The 23,086-nt window shown below is 39.7% G+C and overlaps 1 protein-coding gene across 4 annotated transcripts in view; it reads right to left on the bottom strand.

Annotated features, from left to right (window-relative positions):
- Positions 1–1,537: 1,537 nt before the first annotated feature.
- Positions 1,538–23,086, bottom strand: part of PARVG (parvin gamma) — a 28,554-nt gene continuing 7,005 nt past the window's right edge. For 3 of the 4 annotated variants that reach the window (XM_044994802.1, XM_044994794.1, XM_044994810.1), the window contains 10 exons: positions 20,528–20,630; positions 19,244–19,384; positions 18,734–18,849; positions 17,599–17,654; positions 15,376–15,398; positions 13,417–13,478; positions 13,250–13,318; positions 11,336–11,437; positions 4,147–4,219; positions 1,538–1,817 (listed from right to left, as the gene is read on the bottom strand). In XM_044994802.1, the coding sequence (XP_044850737.1) occupies positions 1,738–1,817; positions 4,147–4,219; positions 11,336–11,437; positions 13,250–13,318; positions 13,417–13,478; positions 15,376–15,398; positions 17,599–17,654; positions 18,734–18,849; positions 19,244–19,384; positions 20,528–20,630 (825 nt within the window). In that variant the 3' untranslated portion in view covers positions 1,538–1,737. Of the gene's footprint in view, positions 1,818–4,146; positions 4,220–6,680; positions 6,742–11,335; positions 11,438–13,249; positions 13,319–13,416; positions 13,479–15,375; positions 15,399–17,598; positions 17,655–18,733; positions 18,850–19,243; positions 19,385–20,527; positions 20,631–23,086 lie in introns of all 4 variants that reach the window. The other variant, XR_006574536.1, reaches the window with a different exon arrangement.

Genomic DNA, 23,086 nt, shown 5'->3' with positions numbered 1-23,086 from the left:
TCTTCCCCCATCAGATGTTTGGAGCCCACCAGGAGAATAAAACAAGATACCTTCACAGATTCATACATGAGATAACCCTAAGAATGTACGTCAGATATAAATCTTTTGGAACAGCTATTTATTTAACTTTTACTATTGAAGCTGGATGCTCTTTTTTGGTAACTTTTTGGCACCAGACATTGGATTTTCCTTTGTAAAATGTATCTTGATAATTATTGCCAATGCAAATGGGATTATGATGTTCATGGCAGTTTGTGGAACTCTCCCCTTTAGTAGTTTTGCATAATTATAACTTGTCAAAGCCAGAACTTGAAGATTTGTCAATATTGCCATCTAAGGATCTCTTTTAGACTGCACAATCAAGAACTAGACACAACAAATTCTTAAATGTCAGCTCTCAAACTTGGAGTGCCGTGGTTTCCCATATTAATACACAGTCTGAGGGATTTGGTCAGGGATCAAATGTCAGAGTCACTGACTACAGGAAATTAAATTGGTTAAAAGGGATGCCAAAATAAAATCACAACTACTCACTTTTTCCCATCTTAGAAATCTTTACACATCATACAAATATACATGAAATACAAATTTAAAATAACTTTAAGGTCAAATGAAGCTGAAGAAAGCCTCCAAAGGGCCTAGGACTTAAAACGCAAGGGTGGCAATTAAAGGAGAGGAGTGTGGCTTTTGCAGCCACAGCTACATTAGGGTGGGGATTGTGGGGTTGCACTGCCTTAGTGGCAGCTGCTGGAGGTGTCGTATAGTATAGGTATCCTGTATAGTCCCAATATAGGTTGTGTGCCCCACAGGAGCAAACTCAGAAGTGACAGCTAAAGAAAGGTTTTATAAACTCCCGTTAGCGCTGAACTCTGAGTGTTACAGGGATAGAATGAGTCACACCCCAACCCACTCTCCCATGTACCCTTGTAAGGGGGAAGGTGGAGTCATGTTAGCCTCTCCCCTTGCACTTAGGTAGTGCAGAGACTAGTATTCAGGCTGGCCATGTGTAGGTGCACAAGAGTTGCAGGGAGAAGAGGGGTGCAGTAGGCCACAATCTTGTGCTAGATTAAAGGGCAAATAAGGGGGCTCTTTCATGGTTTTGTAGGAGGTACAGAGGACTGGGGGAAATCCACAATACTGTACAGTGGATGGCCTGCATAGGGTTCTCAATCTCTCCAATGTAAATGTATTTTAAGAGGCAGGCAAGCAAGCAGATTTTTTCAAACATTTCACATCTTGCCAAGTTTCATATCACTAGCCACTTTTAAAAATTATTATCAGACTATGGGCTTCAAGCCCCCTTATGGACTCCAACTCCATCATGGTGCTGCAGCCACCTCAGTGCAAGTACAGATGCAAAGTTCTAAAAATGACTTCCAGCTCCCTCTCTGATAAAAGGGCCAGGGGTTGAAGCCAGGGGCTGGGGTAAGCACATTGACTAGTTTTTACAGCTTTTGGGGGCCTTAGATGAAGCAAGGGGTGGATTCTGTTCTGTGGCAAAATTCCCAGCCAGGGAACAGCAGAAAACACTGGTCCCTGAATACACACACACTTTTATTATAGATAGTGCAAGTTATATAACTGCAACTTTGCATGCATACATGCTCTTCAAAGCATATTAATGCAACAAGTGTCATATAGGGTGTGGGCATGTGCAAAGTGGCAAACATACAGCTAGGGATTGAAAATTAAACCCGGAATATGCTAGCAAGAAAATCTAGTTCTTGGTTTCACTCTTCATGTTTCTTTGGTCTTGTATTTGGAATACAAGCAGTACAAAACCTGCAATGTAGTCTTCATATCTCTGTTCACGATATCTGTGGATATAGAAGAAACAAACAAGCCTGCTGGGAAACATTAGAAATCCTTGAGATAGAGAGACTGCAAATGTCAAAGCACTGAAGGTAATCTTTCACTTTCCCCAAATTACAATCTAACTAAATCAAGAACCAAAACAGGAAATGTAAAGCTATCAAATTTTCTTTATTTCTTAAATGAGTTAGAAGAAGAAAAAGGGTCCTTTACCACTGTACCACATTGGAATAAGGATCAGTAATATACAATAAGAAACAATTCTTCACTGGCAGACAGCAGAGCAGATAATTTAATAAGACTTGATAACTGTATTTTTGTGATTCTATTATAATGTGAATAGTAGCAGACATTGCCTTAACTCTTCATTTCCTGGCTTTGTAGTGTTTGCTTTTTGTTCTGTGGTGTGTATTTCCTGCTTTTTGAAGGTTGCAGTTTTCAGCTGCTAACTTCCATATTCTGAAAGTACATGAGGTACCGCTAAGCAACCTCAACTCATGTTTAACAAAGGTTTTTGCTAGTTAATACATCAATGTGTACGCAAACTACCACTTCTTCCACAGAATGAGAGACAGGCTTGCTGCTCCTCTTAAAGTAATGTAAATGTATCGCTTTGTACAGAACATAGACCTGCAGTAGGACCAGTAGGCCAGATCTTCAGCTGGTGTAAACAATGTAGTTCCATTAAGCACCAATACTCATCAGCTGAGGATCTGGCCTACGTAGCTGTACATAAATGAGACACATTAATCAACAGTAGACATTATTTGAGGCAATCCTCCACACTTAGGGAAATGGATGGCCAATGCTTTTAACCCACTCACAGAAAAGGTATACCCAGAGGCTTTCACAGATTTGGCTTTCCCAGTTTAACTAGAATGGTTCACTGAAATCCAAGTTCCATATATAGGGCATGAAGGCTCCAATTTTTCTCTGCATGCTCACAAATCACTCATATTGACATTAAATGACAGCTACCCATGAGTAGAGCTGGTTGGAAAAAACCATCCAAAACAAAATGTTAATAAAAAAAATAACCAACAATTTTCATAATTCCCACACCTTCCATTTTTTGATTGGCTCTACCCAACAATATAGGTAAAGATACCTATACCTATAGTCCCGGACACATGCCCCTTGTACGGTGTGAGGGAGACCCTGGCGCACATTTACTTGGAGTGCACCAGGTTGCAGCCCCTATTCCGCCGCCTCACAAATATTTTGTTACGCTTCTGGCTGCACTTTTCCCCTCACCTCCTTATCTATGCACTCCCCATCCGTGGCCCCACAAAGCCACAGGACCTCCTGGTCAACCTCTTCCTGGCCCTGGCTAAAACGGCCATCTGTAAAACCAGGGAGAGGAGGTTGGTTGATGGGGTCTCCCTGTGACTGTGGGGCCTATTTCCAGTCCTCTATCCACTCATGCATCCGGGCAGAGTTCCTCTGGGCAGCGTTCACTGGCTCCCTTGACGCCTTCGAGGAGCAGTGGGCACTGTCCAGGGTTCTCTGCTCAGTGTCCCCATCAGGTTACCTTTGTTTGACCCTTTGACCTCACTCCCGTCCCTGTTATCTCATTAGTTGTCCCCCTGAATTATTTGGTTTCCAGGCCCTGTGGATCCTCCCCTTAGGCTGGGGAGGGTGGTCCTTTAGCAGTGGGTGGTCTCTGCCCGCCCACTTCCTGATTCCCAATAGGAATATAGGTAAAGATAGATGACCTCTCCATATGCTCATGTGTACACATACCCCAATCTTGTTCATGAGTGGAATACCCAACTGGGAAATGATGCCATTTTTAACACTGGAACAGCTTTCTGGGGAACATGGTAAAATGCCCATCACTTAACATCTTTAAATAAAGACTTGAGGTCTCTCTAAAATATATGCTCTAGTTCAGCAACAGTTATTGGGCTTGATTCAGGAATGATTGGGTAAAATTGAATGGTCTATGTTGTTTAGGAGCTTGGACTAGATGATCATAATGGTTCCTTCTGTCTCTAAAAATCTACTAATCCATTCACATCCTAATTTTGGCAATGAGGTCAACACACTTACTCCTACGTGGTAATTTCAGCAACTACTGATGTATCTTAGACCAATTCTTGGTTTAAATGGTGTTAACTTGCCAAACTGTGGGTATTGTAACAACAGAACTTTTTTTTAGTGTAGACTAGATTGTTAAAATATGAGATCTATACAGGAGATGTGTAGCAAAGGAAATGTTATGAAATACGCGGTTGTCATGTTGGAAGAGATTCTCTAGCTGATTATTTTAGCTTTTCATGAACCAGACCAAGAATCATTCTCTTCCAAAACAAATACTATGTTATGACTCACCTTCAGCATTGACAGGAAAATCTAGAAGACCTCCATCTGTCAGCAAAGCCACTGCAAGGTTAACATTGTGAAGCTGTTGATCAGAAGAGATTAATGAAAGAGAAAGTGAACTCTTGCCAAATATATTTAGTGCATGCTTTATTCCTTTGGTAGTTAAAATGGGAGTTAGCATTGCTGCACCAACATTTTTTTCATACTCTCTTTAGTTCTGGTGGAAAGCTTATAATCACTTCTACCAATTACCAAATCAGAAAAATAGAAACCAAATTTCCTTTAAAAATTATATGAGAAGGGACACAGAAAGATCAATTCATTTACATTTTTTTTGGAAATTCTTGCATTAATGAGATCCCCCAAAATTAAAAGTTTGATAAAATCATAGGGAATTTTTAACATAGAATGAATTTTGCAGAAAGTATTCTATTTTTCATTTAAAATCCTAAAGCTTTGACATTTTCTGAGCAGCTGTAAATGTGAACATTAGGGTAATGTTTTAACATACAAAGGTCTACATGCATACTAAATATTACTGATGATATCATGGATATCACACTTGAGATATTAAGGACACTTCAAGGATCAAGTATTTTTCAATTCTTTTGTACTTCCTTTCTTGGCTGACTGCTTCTTCCCATCAGGAAAACAACATTGCAAATGCATGAATTCATTCATAAGTGACTTTACAAAATGACAACAAAGCTGTTGATTTTTATTTATTTACAGTTAAAATCCAGATCCCATTCCCCTCTTGATTTTAACATACTAAAGGCAGGTTGTCTATTTAGGTTCTGTCACAAGACTATTCCTTTAATGAAGTAAGAACAAAAACAAAAGCTTAAATTGCTTCCTTAGCCATTCTACTTGCTACTGATCAGTTTTTCCTTCAGGAGGTACCATGTACAGTGCATGCATGCTGTGCTTTTTTTTTTTACCTCCCCATGTTACACACTTACGTCCTACCATACATAAGCTGAGCAAGAGCTATATTTTATTCTGAACTAAAGTGGTACCTTTATGTTCCACCTGGTTTTGTGATTTACAGATAACAATGACTGAGAGTTTGAAATTAGGTTTAGATTCTTCTTCAAACCCATGGCAGACAAGGAAAATGAGAGGATTATACAGAGCTACAAACTGTTTACCCTGGGATGAATAAATAAAATGATTGTTTAATGAAGTAACCGAGTGAGGAGGGTCAGATGTTCCCCTCAGCAAGTTCATGAGACTTCCACATAAAGGTAGAATGCTGATCTTTTATATAAATCTTAAGACACAGTACTGACATTTACTACTAATAGGCAAACTGGTTTGGATAAAGGGAGTACATTCATCTTTCTGCACTTCCAGATGGAACCAAAAGCACTGGAATACTGTTCAGCATTTCCAGCCTGATAGGAAGTTGGAAATATGAGAAGTCTTGGATAAAAGTCTACGCTAGTGGTTATAGACTCTTCTGCCCCATGCCACTAGCTTGTCTTTGTCCCCATCTCTTCCTCTCTATCATCTGACATGTCCTCTTTCCTGCCTGAACACAGAAGGGAGTTCATGTGCATGAAGTGCAATCTGGTGGCTGTGCTGGAAGAGGAAACATGGTTACCCCAGGTTCAAGGAAGAAGGGAGCTGGTCACCAAGGAATCAAAAAGAGAGGACGTCAGAGAGGAAGCCTGGCAGTTCGTAACCACCAAAGGCAGAAAGTAATGGTCAAACTTGCTTGCAAAGAGGTCTCCAACTGTCTGAGGTAGATAGATTATTCTTGTTGGAGATTCATACTCGGAAGAATCAAAAGAACATTTTGCAAGGGACAGGCAGACAACAGGACAGTGTGATGATTTCCTAAAGCCAAGAAATGAGACACCACTCTAAGACTGGATCGGCTTCTGATGTTGACTATTGGTGATGATGCCTATTGGAACTAATGACACTGTATTGCGGGATATCAGACAGTAGATGACTTCAGGGAACTTGGAAGTGTTCTGAAGAAGAATGTCCAAGTGATCTCTGAGATCCTTCCTGTCCCATGAGTGAAAGAAAACAAATGGCAGAAGATTCTGGAAGTGAATTGCTGGCTAGGTAAGTGCTATAGGGTTTTGGTTTTGTGGAATATTGATCCACTTTCTACGGGGAGTGAGGATTACATACTTTGCATGGCCTCCAACTCAGTAGTAGGGGAACCAATCACTTCGGGGACAGGCTGGCTAGAGTAATCAGGAGGGAGCTAAACTAACAGGGTAAAAAGAGGGAAGATATGAGCACTCAGCACAAAATTGAGATGTTGAAAACAAAATTAATCAAGGACACGAAGAGAAGAAATTATTGAATTGCCTATACACTAATGTTAGGAGCCTGAGTAATAAACAAGAGGAATTGGAATTGCTCATTTATGAGCATACATTTGATCTGGTTAGCAGTACTGAAACATGGTGAGATGATTCTCACATTTGGAATGTTAAAATCAATGGTTATAACCTATTTAGGAAGGATCAAGTAGGGAAAGGGGGAGGGAGAGTGGCATTCTTTGTCAACAGTGACATTACCTGTTTCCGAATCACTGATAACTTAGAAGAAAATGATCTTCAGTGCTTCCAGATTAATGTCCTAACAGATAAAACACACAGATGGAGTAACAGTTGGTGTCTGCTATAGATCACCAAATCAGTGTTAGGAACCTCCTTTGCACTTATCTATAATGTGTAGGAAAATAAGCTGCATGATTATGAGGGACTTCAATCTGCGTGACATATGCTGGAGATCTCATGCTGCCAGTACTAAAACATCCCTGGAATTTCTAAACATTATAGATGACAATTTCCTAAATAAAAAAAGTGTTGCAGCCTACATAGGAGAATTCTTTATTAGACCTTCTCCTAACAGATAAAGAGGAACTGATCACAGAACTAAAAATTAGTGGTAGCTTAGGTACAAGCAATCATGACTTGCAAGCAGAATCAAGTCCAGACCATTCATATATACACCTGGTTCTTTAATGGGGCCAATTTCACAAAGCTGAAAACAATTATGAGCTAAATCAGCTAGAAGGAAGAATTTAATCAGAAAAATGTGACTGATAATTGGGAATCATTTAAGAAAATCTTACTAGGTGGCCCAGAAGCCACAATCGAGGAATAAGCCTGTGCTGGTTAAAACAGTGGCCTGGTTTAAAGGGGAAGGGAGAGGGAGGGGAGGAGAGAGAGTGTGTGTGTGTGTAAGTAAAAATAAATGGAATAATGGGGAATCTGATAGTAATGAAAATAAATCAAAAGTTGAGAATTGTAGAAAAATGATAACAGAAGCAAAGGGACACAGGAAAAAATATGGCCAGCAGAGTTAAGGACAATTAGAAGGATTTTTTAAAATATATTAGAAACAAAAGAATCCTGACAATAGTATTGGTCCATTGTTGATGGAACTGGTAGAATTATCAATAACAGTGCAGAAAAGGCAGAAGTGGTCAATAAATATTTGTCTCTATGGGGGGAGGGGGGAAACAGATGATATAGTCTCTTCATATGGTGAAGATAACACTCTTTCCATTCCACTAATTTCTCTGAAGGATGTTAAACAGAAGCTACTAAAGTTAAACATTTTAAGTCAGCAGGCCAAATAACTTCCATCCAAGGATTTTAAAAGAGTTGGCTGAGTAGCTCGCTGGACCATTAATGTTAATTTTCAGTAAGTCTTGGAGCACTGGGGAAGTTTTAAAAAAACTGGAAGAAAGCTAATGTTATACCAATTTTTAAAAAGGGTAAACAGAATGGTAATTATAGGCCTGTCAGCCTGACATGGATCTCAGTCAATATAATGGAGCAGCTGATATAGGACTCAATTAATAAAGAACTAAAGGAGGGTAAAGTAAGTAATGGAAATCAACATGGGTTTATGGAAAATAGATTAATTCAAACTAACTTGATATCTTTTTTAACTGAGTTTACAAGTGGGTTGTTAAAGGTAATGGTGTTGACATGGTAGACTTCTGTAAGGCATTTGACTTGGTACTGCAAGACATTTTGATTAAAGAACTAGAACGATATAAAATGAACATGGCACACATTAAATGGATTAAAAACTGGCTAACCAATAGATCTCAAAATGCAACTGTAAATGAGGAATCGTCATTGATGGATGTGTTTCCAGTGGGCCTTGCATGGATCGGTTCTTGGCCCTGTGCTATTTAACATTTTTATCAATAACCTGGAAGAAAACAAAATCATCATTGATGAAGTTTGCAGATGACACAAAAATTGGGGGAGTGGTAAATATTGAAGAGGACTGGTCACTGATTCAGAGCAAACTGGATCGCTTGGTAAACTGGTCACAAGGAAACAATATGTGTTTAATACTGCTAAATGTAAATGTATACACCTAGGAGGAAAGAATGTAGGCCATGCTTACATGATGTGGGACTCTAACCTGGGAAGCAGTGACTCTGAAAAAGAATTGAGGGTCATGGTTTATAATCAGCTGAATATGAGCTCCCAGTGTGACACTGTGTCCAAAAGAGCTAATGTGATCCTGAATGCATAAACAGGAGGAATATCAAGTTGAGCAGAGAGGTTGTTTACCTCTTTATTTGGCACTGTTATGACCATTGCTGGAATACTGTGTCAAATTCTGGTGCACGCAATTTAAGAAGGATGTTGATAAATTGGAGAAGGTTGAATGACTAAAGGATTAGAAAATCTGTCTCATAGAGCTGGTTTACACTACGGGGGGAAATCGATCTAAGATACGCAACTTCAGCTACGTGAATAACGTAGCTGAAGTCGAAGTATCTTAGATCGAATTACCTACCATCCTCACTGCGTGGGATCGATGTCCGCGGCTCCCCATGTCGACTCTGCTACCGCCGTTCAGGTTGGTGGAGTTCCGGAGTCGACGGGAGCTCATTCGGGGATCGATATATCGCGTCTAGATGATACGCGATATATCGATCCCCGAGAAATCGATTGCTACCCACCGATACGGCGGGTAGTGAAGACGTACCTATAGTGATAGACTCAAAGAACTCAGTCTATTTATCTCAACAAAGAGAAGGTTAAGGGAGACTTGATTACAGTCTATAAGTACCTACATGCGGAACAAATATTTAATAATGGACTCCTAAATCTAGCAGAGAAAAGTATAACCAGATTCAGTGGCTGGAAGTTGAAGCTAGACAAATTCAGACTGGAAATAAGACATAAATGTTTAACAATTAGGGTAATTAACCATTGGAACAATTTACCAAGGGTCCTGGTGGATTCTCCATCGTTGACAATTTTTAAATCAAGATTGGATATTTTTTCTAAAACCGTAGTTTTCAACCTTCTCTATTTCCAGACCACTAAAAAATTTTGAATGGAGGTGCAGACCCCTTTGGAAATCTTAAACGTAGTCTGCAAAATCCCAGGGGTCAGTGGACCACAGATTGAAAACCATTGTTCTAAAAGATATACTCTAAGAATTATTTTGGGGAAGTTCTATGGCCTGTGTTATACAGGAGGTCAGATTAGATGATCACAATGGTCCTTTCTGGCCTTGGAATCTACAAACCGCCCCCCATCCCAATTTCTGCTCCCTTTTCCCCTCCTCCTCTGCTCCTGCTCATCCTCTGGTCCTCTGAATCCCTCCCTTTCTTCATCCCTCTGCATTCCCACTAGAGTGACCAGACGCCCCAATATTAGGGGCTTTGGCTTATATCCTAATATTGATTTTCCTTTATTTTTCAGTGTTTTTCCCCCTCACTAGCATCCACTCCAATTCCCTCTGCCCAAGATACACAGACTGTATCTACTGGCTTTGAACTATCAGCTTTCAACTTGAGTGAAAGACGATACACAATAATGATCCTGACGGTATGGCTGGTTGTCACCACTTTTATAACAGGAATGTCATGTTTTAAATCTCAGAGGAGTTCTGCAGTGAAGGTTACATTGTCATGTTCTACTGTACCAATTAATGTCTAAAATGTGGGGGAGTTAGAGTACACAAGGGATTTGGGAGAAATGTTTTAAATTGAAATAAAGTCTCTGAGCTACAGTAGGTAGAATTTTATATCACTCAGGGTATAAGACAGGAAAAAAAACTAAGTAAATAATGCTTTGACCAAAAGTAGTACCTGGGGTTAACTTTGCTAAAATGAAAGTTCTTCAGATATAATCACAGCGGAGTGCTTCATAGCCCCAATGGATTCCTCTCTGAGGGCAGTGTTAGAGGCTAGGCCTGGGAGTCAGTAGTTCTGGATTCTAATATCAACTCTGCCATTTCTTACTCTGCAATTTACCTCCGAAAAATGGAGATATCTACGTTCCTCACAAGAAAGTTGTTTAGACATCATTAACTAACAGGGCTGGTCAAAAGAATAGGAATTATTTTCTACAAAACTTTTTGAACAAACCAAAAACATGTTTGCTTTCTTCAAACTTCTTCATGGGTTTTACTGATTTTTTTTCTTCAGAGTGATTTGAAAATAAAATGTTTTGTTTCCAATTTAATTGAATCAGAGCAAAAAAAATAGTGGAGAAAGAAAAGGGAGAGGGCAACTGAGAATGGAAAACTTTCATTTTGATTCAATTCAAATTTATTTCCCCCCCAAATCTAATTAGCAGAGTTTTAAAACAGGGTCAGTATTTGACAGGCTGTGTGCACTAAGGCTCTCAGCTTTGCTAACAGAGGGTCAGGTGAATTGTTAGCAATAGCAGGAAACTTTTAGAAAAGTTACCTTGCCTACCTGGGGCCTTAGCGATGGTTCCATCAAGTTAGGGTTGAGGTACATTTGTGGGACAATGTGAAGGAATCTTTGTGGCCCCTACCCTTGCTGTGTCACCTGTGTGACTAAATGGAGAAGCTGTTGGTCTAATATTGCATTCGCATTCCAACCCATGCAACACAGATGTTTATTTATAGCACTTGGAATTCAATGCATTTGTCTGGTTAATAAATGGAAATAATGATCGCTTTCATTTTGTAGGATCATGGTAGATTTCAGTACAGACTTTGGGGCATGGACTTTTTTTTTTGTAATTAGATTATAACATGCTTAGAGCACTCTTGTGCATTGTCTAAAGCTGCTATCCTGCAAACGCTTGTTCATGCGATTAACTTTACAAATTGAAATCACAGAGACTACTGAAAATGGGGCTAATCGTGTATAAAGTACATGGAAGGTGTTTGCAGGACCAGGGCTTAAGTAAATAAATAAATAATAACCTACCATTTCCGTAGCACAATTTGGGGTCAGGAAGAACTCCCTTAAATTCAGGAAATACCCCCCAAGTTGTCCAATTAACAAAAGCAAGATAACTCCATCTGCAAACTATAAGAAGAATCACCTGAGTATTATTTATTAAATTGGTTTTCACCAAAGCCAGGAAAAAAGAGATTCAAAGAATTTTACTCAAAGAGATAAATGCTGTTCTATGGAAAGAATTGAGAATATACAGTATAAATTATACAATCTAGTGATTTATTTCCTTAACCCCAATGTGTACACAGAATGTAATTTCTATCTGTATAAGGCTCATAAATTCCTCTTACTGTAGTAGGAATGTAACACTGTGTGGAGCAATACAAATGACCTTTTTGAAATGTCCCATGTTTGAACAGATTTCAAACAAAAATAAGTATGTATCACTACATAAAAGGAAATTCCATCTAGGATTCCTGGTAGCAATCCCTTCAAAAACTCCATTCTCGGTAATTAATACTTCAGTCCCCATACAATTCCATACAATGCAAGCCACTGGAATTATTATTGTGTCAAAGATTTGAATGGTTGCAGTTAAATGCCAGTTATAGTCTAGATTTTCCCCACCTTTTCATATGCATGCCAAGAAGGAAAAGAGCACAAGGAACTTCCCCATCCCAATCTGCTTCCACTTGGTTCACCCCCTACTCAGAGGCATGGGAGAATCACAATCCCCGCATTCTCGCGAGCATAAGGACTGTTTCCCTCCCACTCATGTGCCCCAAGAGGTGCCAGCTGCACCAAAGTGAGGTGGGAGGAGACAGAGCTATAGTTCCACACCTCCTCACTGTAGTGAGAAGACTGCACCCATCCTCACAGATGGTGCAGTGTGAACTCTTCCCTGGGCTCTGTGAGGGATGTGTCTGATGAAGAACTCCTCCAGTGGTGGTGGCTCCACATTGTCCCCAAAGCAGAGCTGTGCCTCTGGAACAATCATGCTCTATAAATAAGGCTACAATTTTGTCACAGAAGTTGCGAAACTTCCAAAAGACCTCCATGACTTCAGCCCTGGTGGCTGGAGCTGCAGGGTCTTGCCACCTCCCTCAGCAGCAGGGAGCTATGATGTACCCCCGCACACACCCTGAGGCAGCAGGCTCCCAAGCTCCCAGCTGCCATGGGCAGGGGGATCCCTGCAGTTCCCTGCCAACCAGGGCAGGGCAGGGGGACCCCCGCAGCTCCCCGCTGCTGTGCTTCTGAGCCCCCACAGGTGGTGGGGTACCCAGAACTCCCAGTCACTCCACAGTTGCCCAGTTCCTTCCCATTTTATCATGGATATTTTTAGTAAGAGTCACAGACAGGTCACAGCTTCCGTGAATTTTTCTTTATTGCCCGTGACCTGTCTGTGACTTTTACTAAAAATACCCATGACAAAATCTTAGCCTTACCTATAAATTATGGCCTAGATTTTCAGAAGCGTCTAGTAATTTTGGGTGCCCACCTTCAGGCACTTTAAAGGGGGCTGATTTTCAGAGGGCTGTAGATCAGCACTTTGTGAAAACCATGCCTCTCGACCATGTCTTAAGTTAGGCACTCAAAAATCACTAGTCACTATTGACAATTTAGGCCTAATTTTCAAAGATGCTGAGATACCACATTTCCAACTTAAGCCAATGGAAGCTGTAGGGGTCAAGAGTCTCTGAAAATCAGGACCTATATGACGACAACCTTGGGATGGTGTTCCATACAAACCCCTTATTTTCAATTATGTATCATATTGGCATTAAAAATCCTCCCAAACTGACACTTGTTATGCCTGAACTCAGGCTATGAACAAATGTGTATATTTGCCAAGTTTAAAAGAGAAATATAGGAATTTTGGAGGTGGCAGGAAATATTAACATAACTGACAGACATTTTAACATACAGCTCAAAGAGTGCTACCTGAGAGTCAGCATCTGTCACATTTAATCCTAATTTTCCAACATGCTTGTTGACAAATTGCAAAAGCACCTAAAGAATGGGAGGGGGGAAAAATGGAATTTTTAGAGAATTCATTAATAATATCTTATAATGCAAATGTCAATGTCTGTTTAACATTTAAAAGTTACCTTTTTCACAGCATCCAGTTTGTCCGGTGCATGTGTGAATAATTCATCAAAGGCATCAGCTTCTATGGCAAAATATTCAATAAATGTTAATTAGGATTATCTGGAGTAACTACTAGACCAGTGGTTAAAATAAATTGAACTGGGAGGGGGGAACCCTCCCTGTATAAGCCCAGGAGAAGTCGAGTTGTGGGAGAGCTCTGCTCCCCAATAGTCTCTTCCCCACTTCATATCAGAGAGAAGAGGGAGCTGTGCTCCCCCTGATTTTAACTCCTGTGTCAGACAAAACAGTTTGTTTTTATCAGCTTCCCTAATTTTCACAGGCATGGGTTCTCTTAGTTTATGCTGCCATTAGCATGAGCCCTAGGCAAGCTGAACTTCCATGGGTCCTATGGTTCATCTCTTTTCATTTGCGCACCTTAACCCTGAACATCTGCAATAAAAATCAGTAGAAAATAAGGGGCATATATTACCATTCTTCGGTACCTGAAATTCCCATTGACATCAGTGGGAGTTTTGCACAAAAACTGAGTGTGGAGAATGGCCCTACATTCAGTGACAGAAAGATTTGCCCATAATTCTAAATCCATAGATTTGAAAGTCAGAAGGGACCATTAGAGTCTGACATCCTGCATAACACAGACCATAGAACCTCACCCAATAATTTCGAGTAGCATTACACATGAGAATTAGGGCTGGAAATCGGAATGAAATTTGGACATTTTCAGTGACAAATGGAAATGAAATTTTTGTGAATTCCCACCCTTATTTTCTGACCCGCTCTAATGAGAATTGTGTACATCTCCTCACAGTGACCCATGAACAAAATTGCTTTTGCCTGAGATGAACAAAGTTCTCCAACTCGATTAAAATCAAGGGCATTATGCCAGCGTAATTAAGAAGAGACTTTGGCTTCCATGGGGTGGGATGTGAATTCAGCTTTGTTTAGAAGAGAGACTACTCATCAAAATTAGCAGCTATATTACATAAAAAGGCTCCAGTGTTGAGAGAGCGCCACTGGATTTCATTCTCCCTATTCAATTGTTGATTCAGTATTGTTAGGAAACAAAGAACAACAAATCAATAGCAGGAATGTGTGTAAATCCTACAGCATTGTCACAAACTAGAGAGCCTTCTTCTGGAGCTAAGCTTTCTGGTTTTTTCCTTTCTTTAAGCAAGATACATTTTTTTAAAATAGATAAAGACTGAAGAGTGAATTAAGGTTTCCTCCTTTGACAGATTAATCTGCATGTTTTCTGCATTGTCTCAGTTTATAAATGAAAACCACTTAATAGAATAACTGATACAAAATAAATACATGGTTCAATTAAATACTTTGTCTCTGCACTAGCTGTAACTGGTCATATGAATTGCACAGAAGAGAATTAAAGCAGCCCCATTTGTGAAATTTGCCCCTTTGCAGATAGGGAGGCTCAAACAGGCCTTGTAAGTCCTCAAAATGGAGCCTAAGTGGTATATAAGCCTTTCACCCGGGTAAATTTCACAATGAAATGTTCTACTTCCCTTGGTAGTTCTGATGGTGCATTCTGCTTTGCATTAACCTGGTTGTTAAGGTCTGTTATCAAGTGATAATAAAGTTTCAAAACATTATTCTGCAAACTAAAGAAAACAGACCTGAATGCAACTGGCAGCAAGTCAGAAGCCCAATTCTGCAGCTATTACACACGTGAATAGTTCAACTGAAGTAAATGGGATTCATCTCACTTCACCCCTCCATCATTTTGCCTCCCTCAATTTTATTTCTCATTGCCAGTATGGCTTTAGGTTCTCCGGTGGGGTGATCAGTTGGAACCATGAGGGGCCAAGTTCTGATCTCCTCCCAGTATTATACCCATTAGCCCTGATTTATCATGATGTCAGTGAGATCAGAATTGGATACATACAACTTTTGAAAACAGTATGCAGTAAAGAAACACTGAATTTGGCCTTCAGAGTACTTACTTGACTGGCCTTCTAAATTCTCTCTGAAGATTCAACAACAACAAAAAGAGAATTAGCAAAAACATACAGCAGAACTAATCCAATTTCTAAGCAAAGCATATCTGTGCCATAAGGATCCCTATGATGTAGGAGATAGAGTACAGAACCTCACTAGTTATTTGCCAGAGGTAGCTTTCCAACAGACAGTTTTATAGTGCACTGTATTTATGTGTTCTTGGAAGAATATAATATTTTAATTGGCACACAGACTAATGCACATTTATTTTATAAGCACAGTCTTCCAACGAGCTGCTCATAATACTAGAATTTTAAGTTGAGTTAACATATAAAATATAATAGTTGATGATGGAACTGTAGAAGGGAAAAACTGTTTCCAGTTCATGGCGCAACCTCCATATTTTCATTGTGTCCCATTGCTGAGCTCACGTAATAATTAGAGAATCTCACAAACTGAGCAAGATCAGATTGTTCTTTCTTTAGCACAAAAATAAGGAAAAATTGCTGAACTTTGGTAATGTATTAATACAATAGCTATAAATTAGTAATATGTAAACTGGTTTTGTTTTTATACAATTGAACTTTTAACCTCAGATGTATAAACCTAACATGTTTGGTTTGCTAATTATGTCATTTGTCAGGTCTTGCAAAGACCAATGAAAACCAGTAACAGCTCTGCAAGATGAGTAAATGCCTCTACTTCATGCAATAATTCTGTGGCAGTAGCATTTACTAAGCCCTGGAAATGCGTAAATTACTGAACAGATTGTAACTAAATGGCAACCTGACATGATGTATAACTGTACTTCTTGGTAATAGCAATTTAAGATTTTTTTTCGGATCAGATCAATGTGTTGGTGTGATATACTGGGAATAAGTCTATATGAATTTATAACTTTCAGTTTGATTTTTATGAACTCTTTGTATGATTATGTGCTTATTGATTCTTTCACTGTATGCTGTCATGTTAAAATTACATCTTCCCTCTTTTGCAAAGGGTCTGGCACCTAAGGGGTCGACTCTCAATAAGGACAATCAATAGTTTAATAACCTTGCCCTAGGAGGACAGTGGAGACTACTGGCCAGAGATTACTGACTTACTAATAGCTCTTCTCCATGGTAACCAATATAGAGAATGTTGAAGGCCACAGCTAGAGTTAGTTGAACACTGATTCATTGAAATCAAAATGTTTTGATGAAAATTTTGTCAGGAAGGTTTCTAAAGTCCAGGATGGAGTTTTATGAGTGAGTGAGACACACCAACCCACCTCAGAATAGCCAATGCCCTAGGGCCACCTAGGATGTGGGTGACCTAGGTTCAAATCCTGCTCCAAACCAGTGACTTAACCAGGCTGAGCGCCTTAGCCTCTGAACTATTGGCTATTATTGGGGTGGTGTATCTTTTTTCTGCCTCTCTTGTATTCATTCATAAAATATTTTGGAAAGTTGCAGAACAAAAACAAATTCTGAAATCTGGAATTTTTTCATAAAATGAAATTGTTGCTTCCCATAGAGGACTAGAGGCTGGAATAACCCCAGGGGAAGGCCAGGAAGAGACAAGGTGTAAGAAATGGCTGTTAAAAGGAGACTTACTTTAGCAAGGGGGGCCAGAACCAGAAGACAAGACTGAACAGAGAAGGGTGTCAGAGGACCCTGGACTCCCTGAAGGACATTGATTAATACCAAAAGAGCTCCCAGGAAGGATGAGGAAATTGAGGGAAGATCTTGTGTTCAGGCATTTGTTGTTTTAGATCTGAATATCTCTTGTGCTTTGTCTATGAGTAAAGTGTGTCTGGTTTAGAAGTTCCTTTGCAGAATGTTTGTGTTCCCTTGTTTTAAGTCTCACAATGTCCCAGAAAAGTGAAACTGTAAACCAGGGTATCAACATGGGTGGAATTCTGGGAAGCACATGGTTAAGTTATTTGAAAAACCAAAGCAGATCCTATGGCCGCTAGACCGTGGGATCCCACATCCCAGAAGGGGTACTAGATAATGTGCCAGAGAATGAACCCAGGAGACTTAAAAACTTGTGGGAACCAAAGGTTGAATCCAGTACAGCAGCCTGGTGTCTGACCACAAAGGAACATTTAACCAGGGCTGTAACATTTGGTTGCTTGGTATATTTTTTTAAATAGCCACAGCCACACTATTATTTTAATAAATGAAGTGATCATTTCAATCCTCCTTTGTTATACAATCTATAAAACAAAATGTTTCTTCTCTTACCTGTTCTCTGTGATATATTCCACTGCATTTTCTGTCCTTAATCCTGTTAAGGTACGCTGTTAAACAGAAAGCCAATATAAAATAATGATGTTTAACTGCAAGGGCTATACAAGGAAATCTGTGGTAGTAATGGCAACTTTTATTAACAGTTTGCTGCTATAAACTTTAAGTTTAAAATATTCACAAGTGCTTAAATGACTTAGGAACCTAAGCTCAACTGTCAAAAATGACTTTAGTGACACTGGCATCTTGTGTGGTCAAGATCTAGATCTTCCTGTCAGAGACTATCTATACAATAAAGCATTTGAAATCCAGACTCTCCTGGATTTAAATGTGTAGAGAGCAAGCCCAAGGTATATGCATCACTTAAGTCCCATGTGCAGCCCTCCAAATAGGGATTAAGCGAGCTTTAAGGGGGATATAGGCCTTGTGCTGTGCTCTATATGCATGTGAACTTCACCCACAGTTAGAAAACTGACTCAGTGTTGCCAACTTTCACAATTATATCACAAGTTGTGGGATACGTGATGTTTTTCTTAAAGCCCCAGATCCTAGATTCATGTAACTCTGTGAGAATCTCAGTTTTTATTTCATTATCTAAATAAATAAAATTCTAAAGGTCCTAACACTCATAGGTGTGGAGAAAAGCTTGAAAATGTGACCCAAGTGCACCCTAAAGTCACAAAAATCAGAAAGTAAATAGAAAACCCAAATTTTAAAAGAAAATCTCATGATTTTTAGGCCAATCTCAGGATTCTGGGGGGCAGACAAATGAATTTTAAACAGTTGGGGTTATAATCAATTATAATTTTCCATCCACCAGGAGCAACTCTGCTTTCGGCCTGAATGCCTTTTATTTTACATTAAGTGGAAACAGCAAAAGCATATCAGGAAAGTCTCCATGACAAAGCATTGCGTTTGTAGCCTCTGTAGAACGCTACCTCTGAACTGAACACAAAATGGCTGGTTACTCCTGCAAACAACAGATTTCTAGAAATTAAAAGGTGAATTACACAGAAAACAAAAGCATAACAGTTATACAGTGATATACACCACACTTTTCTTCCACTGTATTTTTTAATTTCTTGTGAGATCTCCGTAACCCCATGGCAGGAAAGGAAAGAGCCATAATTACCTCAATGATTATTACTTCCACACTAATATTTGAAGGGATAGGCAGATCAGGTTGGAAGTGCTTTGCTATTGCAATCAGAAGATATAATGTGCTCAGTAAGTCCTTCTGGAAGATAGCTGTTTCATGAAAAGAAAGCAAATTATAAGTAATGTGCCAACTCATTACAGCCTAATGGTAATACTTTGCATTCCCATTGTGCCTTCCTGAGAAAGTTCTAGTGCTTTACAACCAAAATATGAAATATGCCTCCAAATACGCTTGTGAGGAAGGGCAGATTAGTCCCATTTTATAGCTGTGGGAATGAGGCACAGAAAGATTAAAGAGACCTGTTCAGGGTCAACTAGGAAGTCTGTAGTTAGACACGGGAGAACTGGGTTCAGTTCCTGGTTATATTTCAGTGTCTTAACCCCAAGATCATCCTTCCTTTAGCAGCATCTTCTTAGCCCAGTAAAACCCCAGAACAATATATTTTTATGAGGTAATTTCCTTGCATTTTACTTCTGCACATACAATCAATACTCCATTTCAGCTGGCTCTCTTCTAGTTGTAAACTCTGGGCCACAGCTTCCAGAATAACGGCAAGTTTATGTTTCTGTTTTTTTTCCGTCAGTGCAATCTTCTCAACTTCCAGCCTGAGAGATCCTAGTTTTTCTGAGATGGAGCATAGTTAAAACAAAACAAAGCAAGATGAGTGTGTTTTAACAGCACTGTAGAGACAATACAAAATCATAGCAGAAATACCAAAAAAGTCTCGATATAAGTGATTAGTATAATTTAATAAATTATATAAACGCAGACCCGAAGCCAGCAATTGGATGTGAACAGGTACTCCCTTGGGTTCATGCAGAATCTCACTAATATCAATAAGGCTCTGCACATGGTTCTGATTGAAGGATTGGGGCCACAGGCTGCAGGCTGATTTTTAGCCACAAGTGGTCCACACCCTGAGTTTTACCAGTGGGAACTGCAGGAATCCCCCGAGTGAATCTGCCCTGTAAATTGGGATGTGTGCTAAGCACATAGCTGTTCATATAAAAAGAAAAATCTTAGTTCATAGTTGTGACACCACCACCCCAAATTATAAAAGAAAACCAATTCTATTTATGAGCCTGGTGGCACCACTATGATTTACGAGATTTGATCAGATTAGCAGGTGAGGGCCAATCCAGTTGCAGTCAAAGTAGAATGGAGAAGAGGGTAAAGACAGCAGTAATTAGAGGGATGGAGGGAATGGTAGACCATAACTTTAGGCTGGGAATTGATTCAAGAGGCCAAACCTTCAACTAGTGTAAAATTGATGTTGCTCCATTGAAGTGAACATAGCCACATTGATTTACAGCAGCTGAAGTTCTGGCCCGAGGTCTCAGACTATGGCTTTTAAAAAATATACATATTTATAATTGTAGAGGTGATTCCAGCTGGTCTTTATGGTAATATCATAAATCATATTCACTGTCATGGTTTATGATGTCATGAGCACCTCTTGGAGGTGTTATAACCTCAGACTTCAAAGTTAACCTTTTTACTCTCTATATAAACAACGGAATAAAAAGACTTTCCAAAGGGTGGCGGGGAAGGGTCAAGCACTTGTTCAGGATTGCAATTACCACATACGGTTCACAGTGCAGTGCTCGTCTCCATTTGAGTGCAAGAGGCATTAATAATTAGTAAGATACCAGCAAGCAAAGCTGTTCTTACAGTTTAGTGTGTTTGATTTTTATTTTATCTGTGAGCTTCTGCACTGAAAGCGCATGTGAGATTTATTAGGGAGCAGAGCTCAAAGAAGCGACTTACCCAAGAGATGATGAAGTATCAGCCCATCAAACAGGTCTTCTTCCAGGCTTTTCACTACTATGTGTTCCTGTTTCAGGGTTGTGTTAATCCAATCTATCAAGAGCTGCAGGGAAAAATCAAACAGTCAACAATGATATATCTGTGGTTGGAACAGAAAGTGGGAAAATAAATGGCAATACTTTAGCATCACAAGAGTGCACCTTCCTCCTTTGTCTTTTGTTTTGTTTTCATCCTTCATCGAGTCTCTCCTTGTCTTTATTTTATTTTAGTCTTCTCTCCCTCTCTCTCCCTCAACACCATGCCCCTTTTTTCTCTTTCCAACTCTCTTCTCTCTCCCTTTTCATTTTCTCTGCTCCTCCCCCACATCCGCTTTATTTTCAATTCATCTCACTAAGTGGCATATACACAGTATGAAATGTAACACCTCTTTGTGTGGTAAAGGGAGGTGCTCAGATTGTTTGTGTCCCCTCTGCTGTGATTGATAGAATGTGTTTCAGCACTTCAAAATATTAAACACCTAAAGGGTAGAATTCATTCTGTGCAGAAAGCCAGTGAAACCCACTGGTGAATGTGTGTTATGGGTCCTCTTCTGTGCCTGCTCCGCAGAGAATATTAGTCTGTTACAGCCCAGCTACAGAGATTTGGCTCTAGCTCAAGCTATGACAGCTCATGCTTTAATTCTGAAGGCCCCCAGGTCTATGGTCATGTCTGTCCCAATTAAACCCTACTTGGAGGGCTTAATTGGTGTATCAGTTTTGTGCTGCTTCTCTGTGCAGGGGTGAATGGAATCCTGAATAAGCCTATTTTTCCCTCATTAGACTGTTCTGCAGGCTGAAACATTCCAGTCCATATTGTTACTCCAAAGACATGCTTCTCAAAGGAAAAGACAACTTAAAAACCCTATGAGATGTTTGAAAACTCACAAGAAATTAAAAAACCTCTCTGCTCTATATTGATGAGCTCGCAAAGTGTGTGTAATGCACATTCAAAGCCAAGAGATAGCAGGATTCCACTCAGTGAACTGTGGTTATCTTCACCTAATGCCTAGAGTTCAAGTTCTGACGATGCATTGGATTAGTGTAGTTTGAACTGGCAAGCTGAGGGCAGTGGCATAAGCTGATGAACTGCACTGCTGAAAATAGAGAGTCACAAGCTTCCTGGTTCACCTGTTTTATCGTTTAACAGCCATCTCCCTAGCCTACAGCTTAGGCAACATTGCCTTACCTCTAGCTACCAGGGTCTCCCCAGGCAGCAATACAAAGAAGTGTATCTGAAAATACAGGAGAAAAGAACAGATAGGGAAAGGAAAAAAGAATAATTGAAGCAGAAGTTTGCTACTAACTTCTTCTTGCTTTAAGCACTTCACATTTTACTTGTAGTTTAATATTCTTGGCAACCGAGGTGGCCCATCTTGCAGCTTATATTTCCTTACCCCAAAGCCACCCTGACGAGAACACTCAATTGAATCAGGAAACTAATTTAATATTTTCCAAAGAAATGAGTTTCTTTGCTTCTCTAAGGCAGCCCTTGAAGAGACCCCAATGTCTCCCATTATAATCGCCTCCTTACAGTCTCTGTGTCAGAGCTACGAACTCTCCAGACAAGGAAGACAATGCCTCCCACTCCCTGATATGCCAGAAGGCATTGCTGATGGCAGGAAACATAAAGCATTCTCTCTCTTCCCCTGGCCAGTGAGGACACACGTTAGTCAGTCAAACCCAAGTTTCATGTGCTGTAACCATGAATGGGGTCAACAGCAAAGCTCACAGGAATCTTCACAATCACAGACTTAAAAAATCCTTTATTTTGGCAATTTGTGAAGAATGACTCCAGTCTCTTTAGTGATTCCTTCTTGATATACCGCCTCTCAAATTCTCTCGTTTATTCAAATATGGTAATCGTGAAAACCTGTTCCAAAAATTAAATCCTTCATGAACTGATTGAGAGCTTATTAGGTTTTAGGGAACATATAATATAGAAACACGCAACCGTATGTTTAGGGCTTTGTGAATATGAGCTATACATACACACTGACACTCAAAGGGGATTTTTAAAATACCTGTCACAGTTTTAATATCTCTGTAACTGTGAAAGGTACTGGTGTGCCGCCCAACGAGATCTGCCATCTTACTGATCCTTCCAAACAGCAAGTTCAGTATGATGATATCCAGGAGGCTATCACATGAGAAAAGCATCTTGAATTATGTTTGAATATATAACAAAGAAGGGAATTTTCAAAGTCTCTGTGAAGTAAGTGCTGCTGTTTAAAAACTGGGTTCATTTTACTCAATTACATTAACTAGAACCTAATGGAATTTACTGTACAACAATTTTGAAAGCGTTTGTTATGAATGTGAATGGTGACGTGCATGACCAGTGTCCTCTACAGTGATCTTCATTGCTCCCTTCGAGATGGCTTGTCCAACTGCCTTGAAGCAGCTGGTATTGGCCACTGGTGGAGAAAGGATACTAGACTACACAGACCACAGCTCTGAAGCAGTGTGGCAATTCCTATATTCCTATCACACAGTCAGGGCAGCAAACCTCAGTTGCTTTAAG

The sequence above is a fragment of the Mauremys mutica genome, chromosome 1 (assembly GCF_020497125.1).
Source record: "Mauremys mutica isolate MM-2020 ecotype Southern chromosome 1, ASM2049712v1, whole genome shotgun sequence".
Taxonomy (NCBI): domain Eukaryota; kingdom Metazoa; phylum Chordata; order Testudines; family Geoemydidae; genus Mauremys; species Mauremys mutica.
The sequence above is the reverse complement of the archived record's forward strand: the minus strand, read 5'-3'. Positions and strand labels throughout refer to the sequence as shown.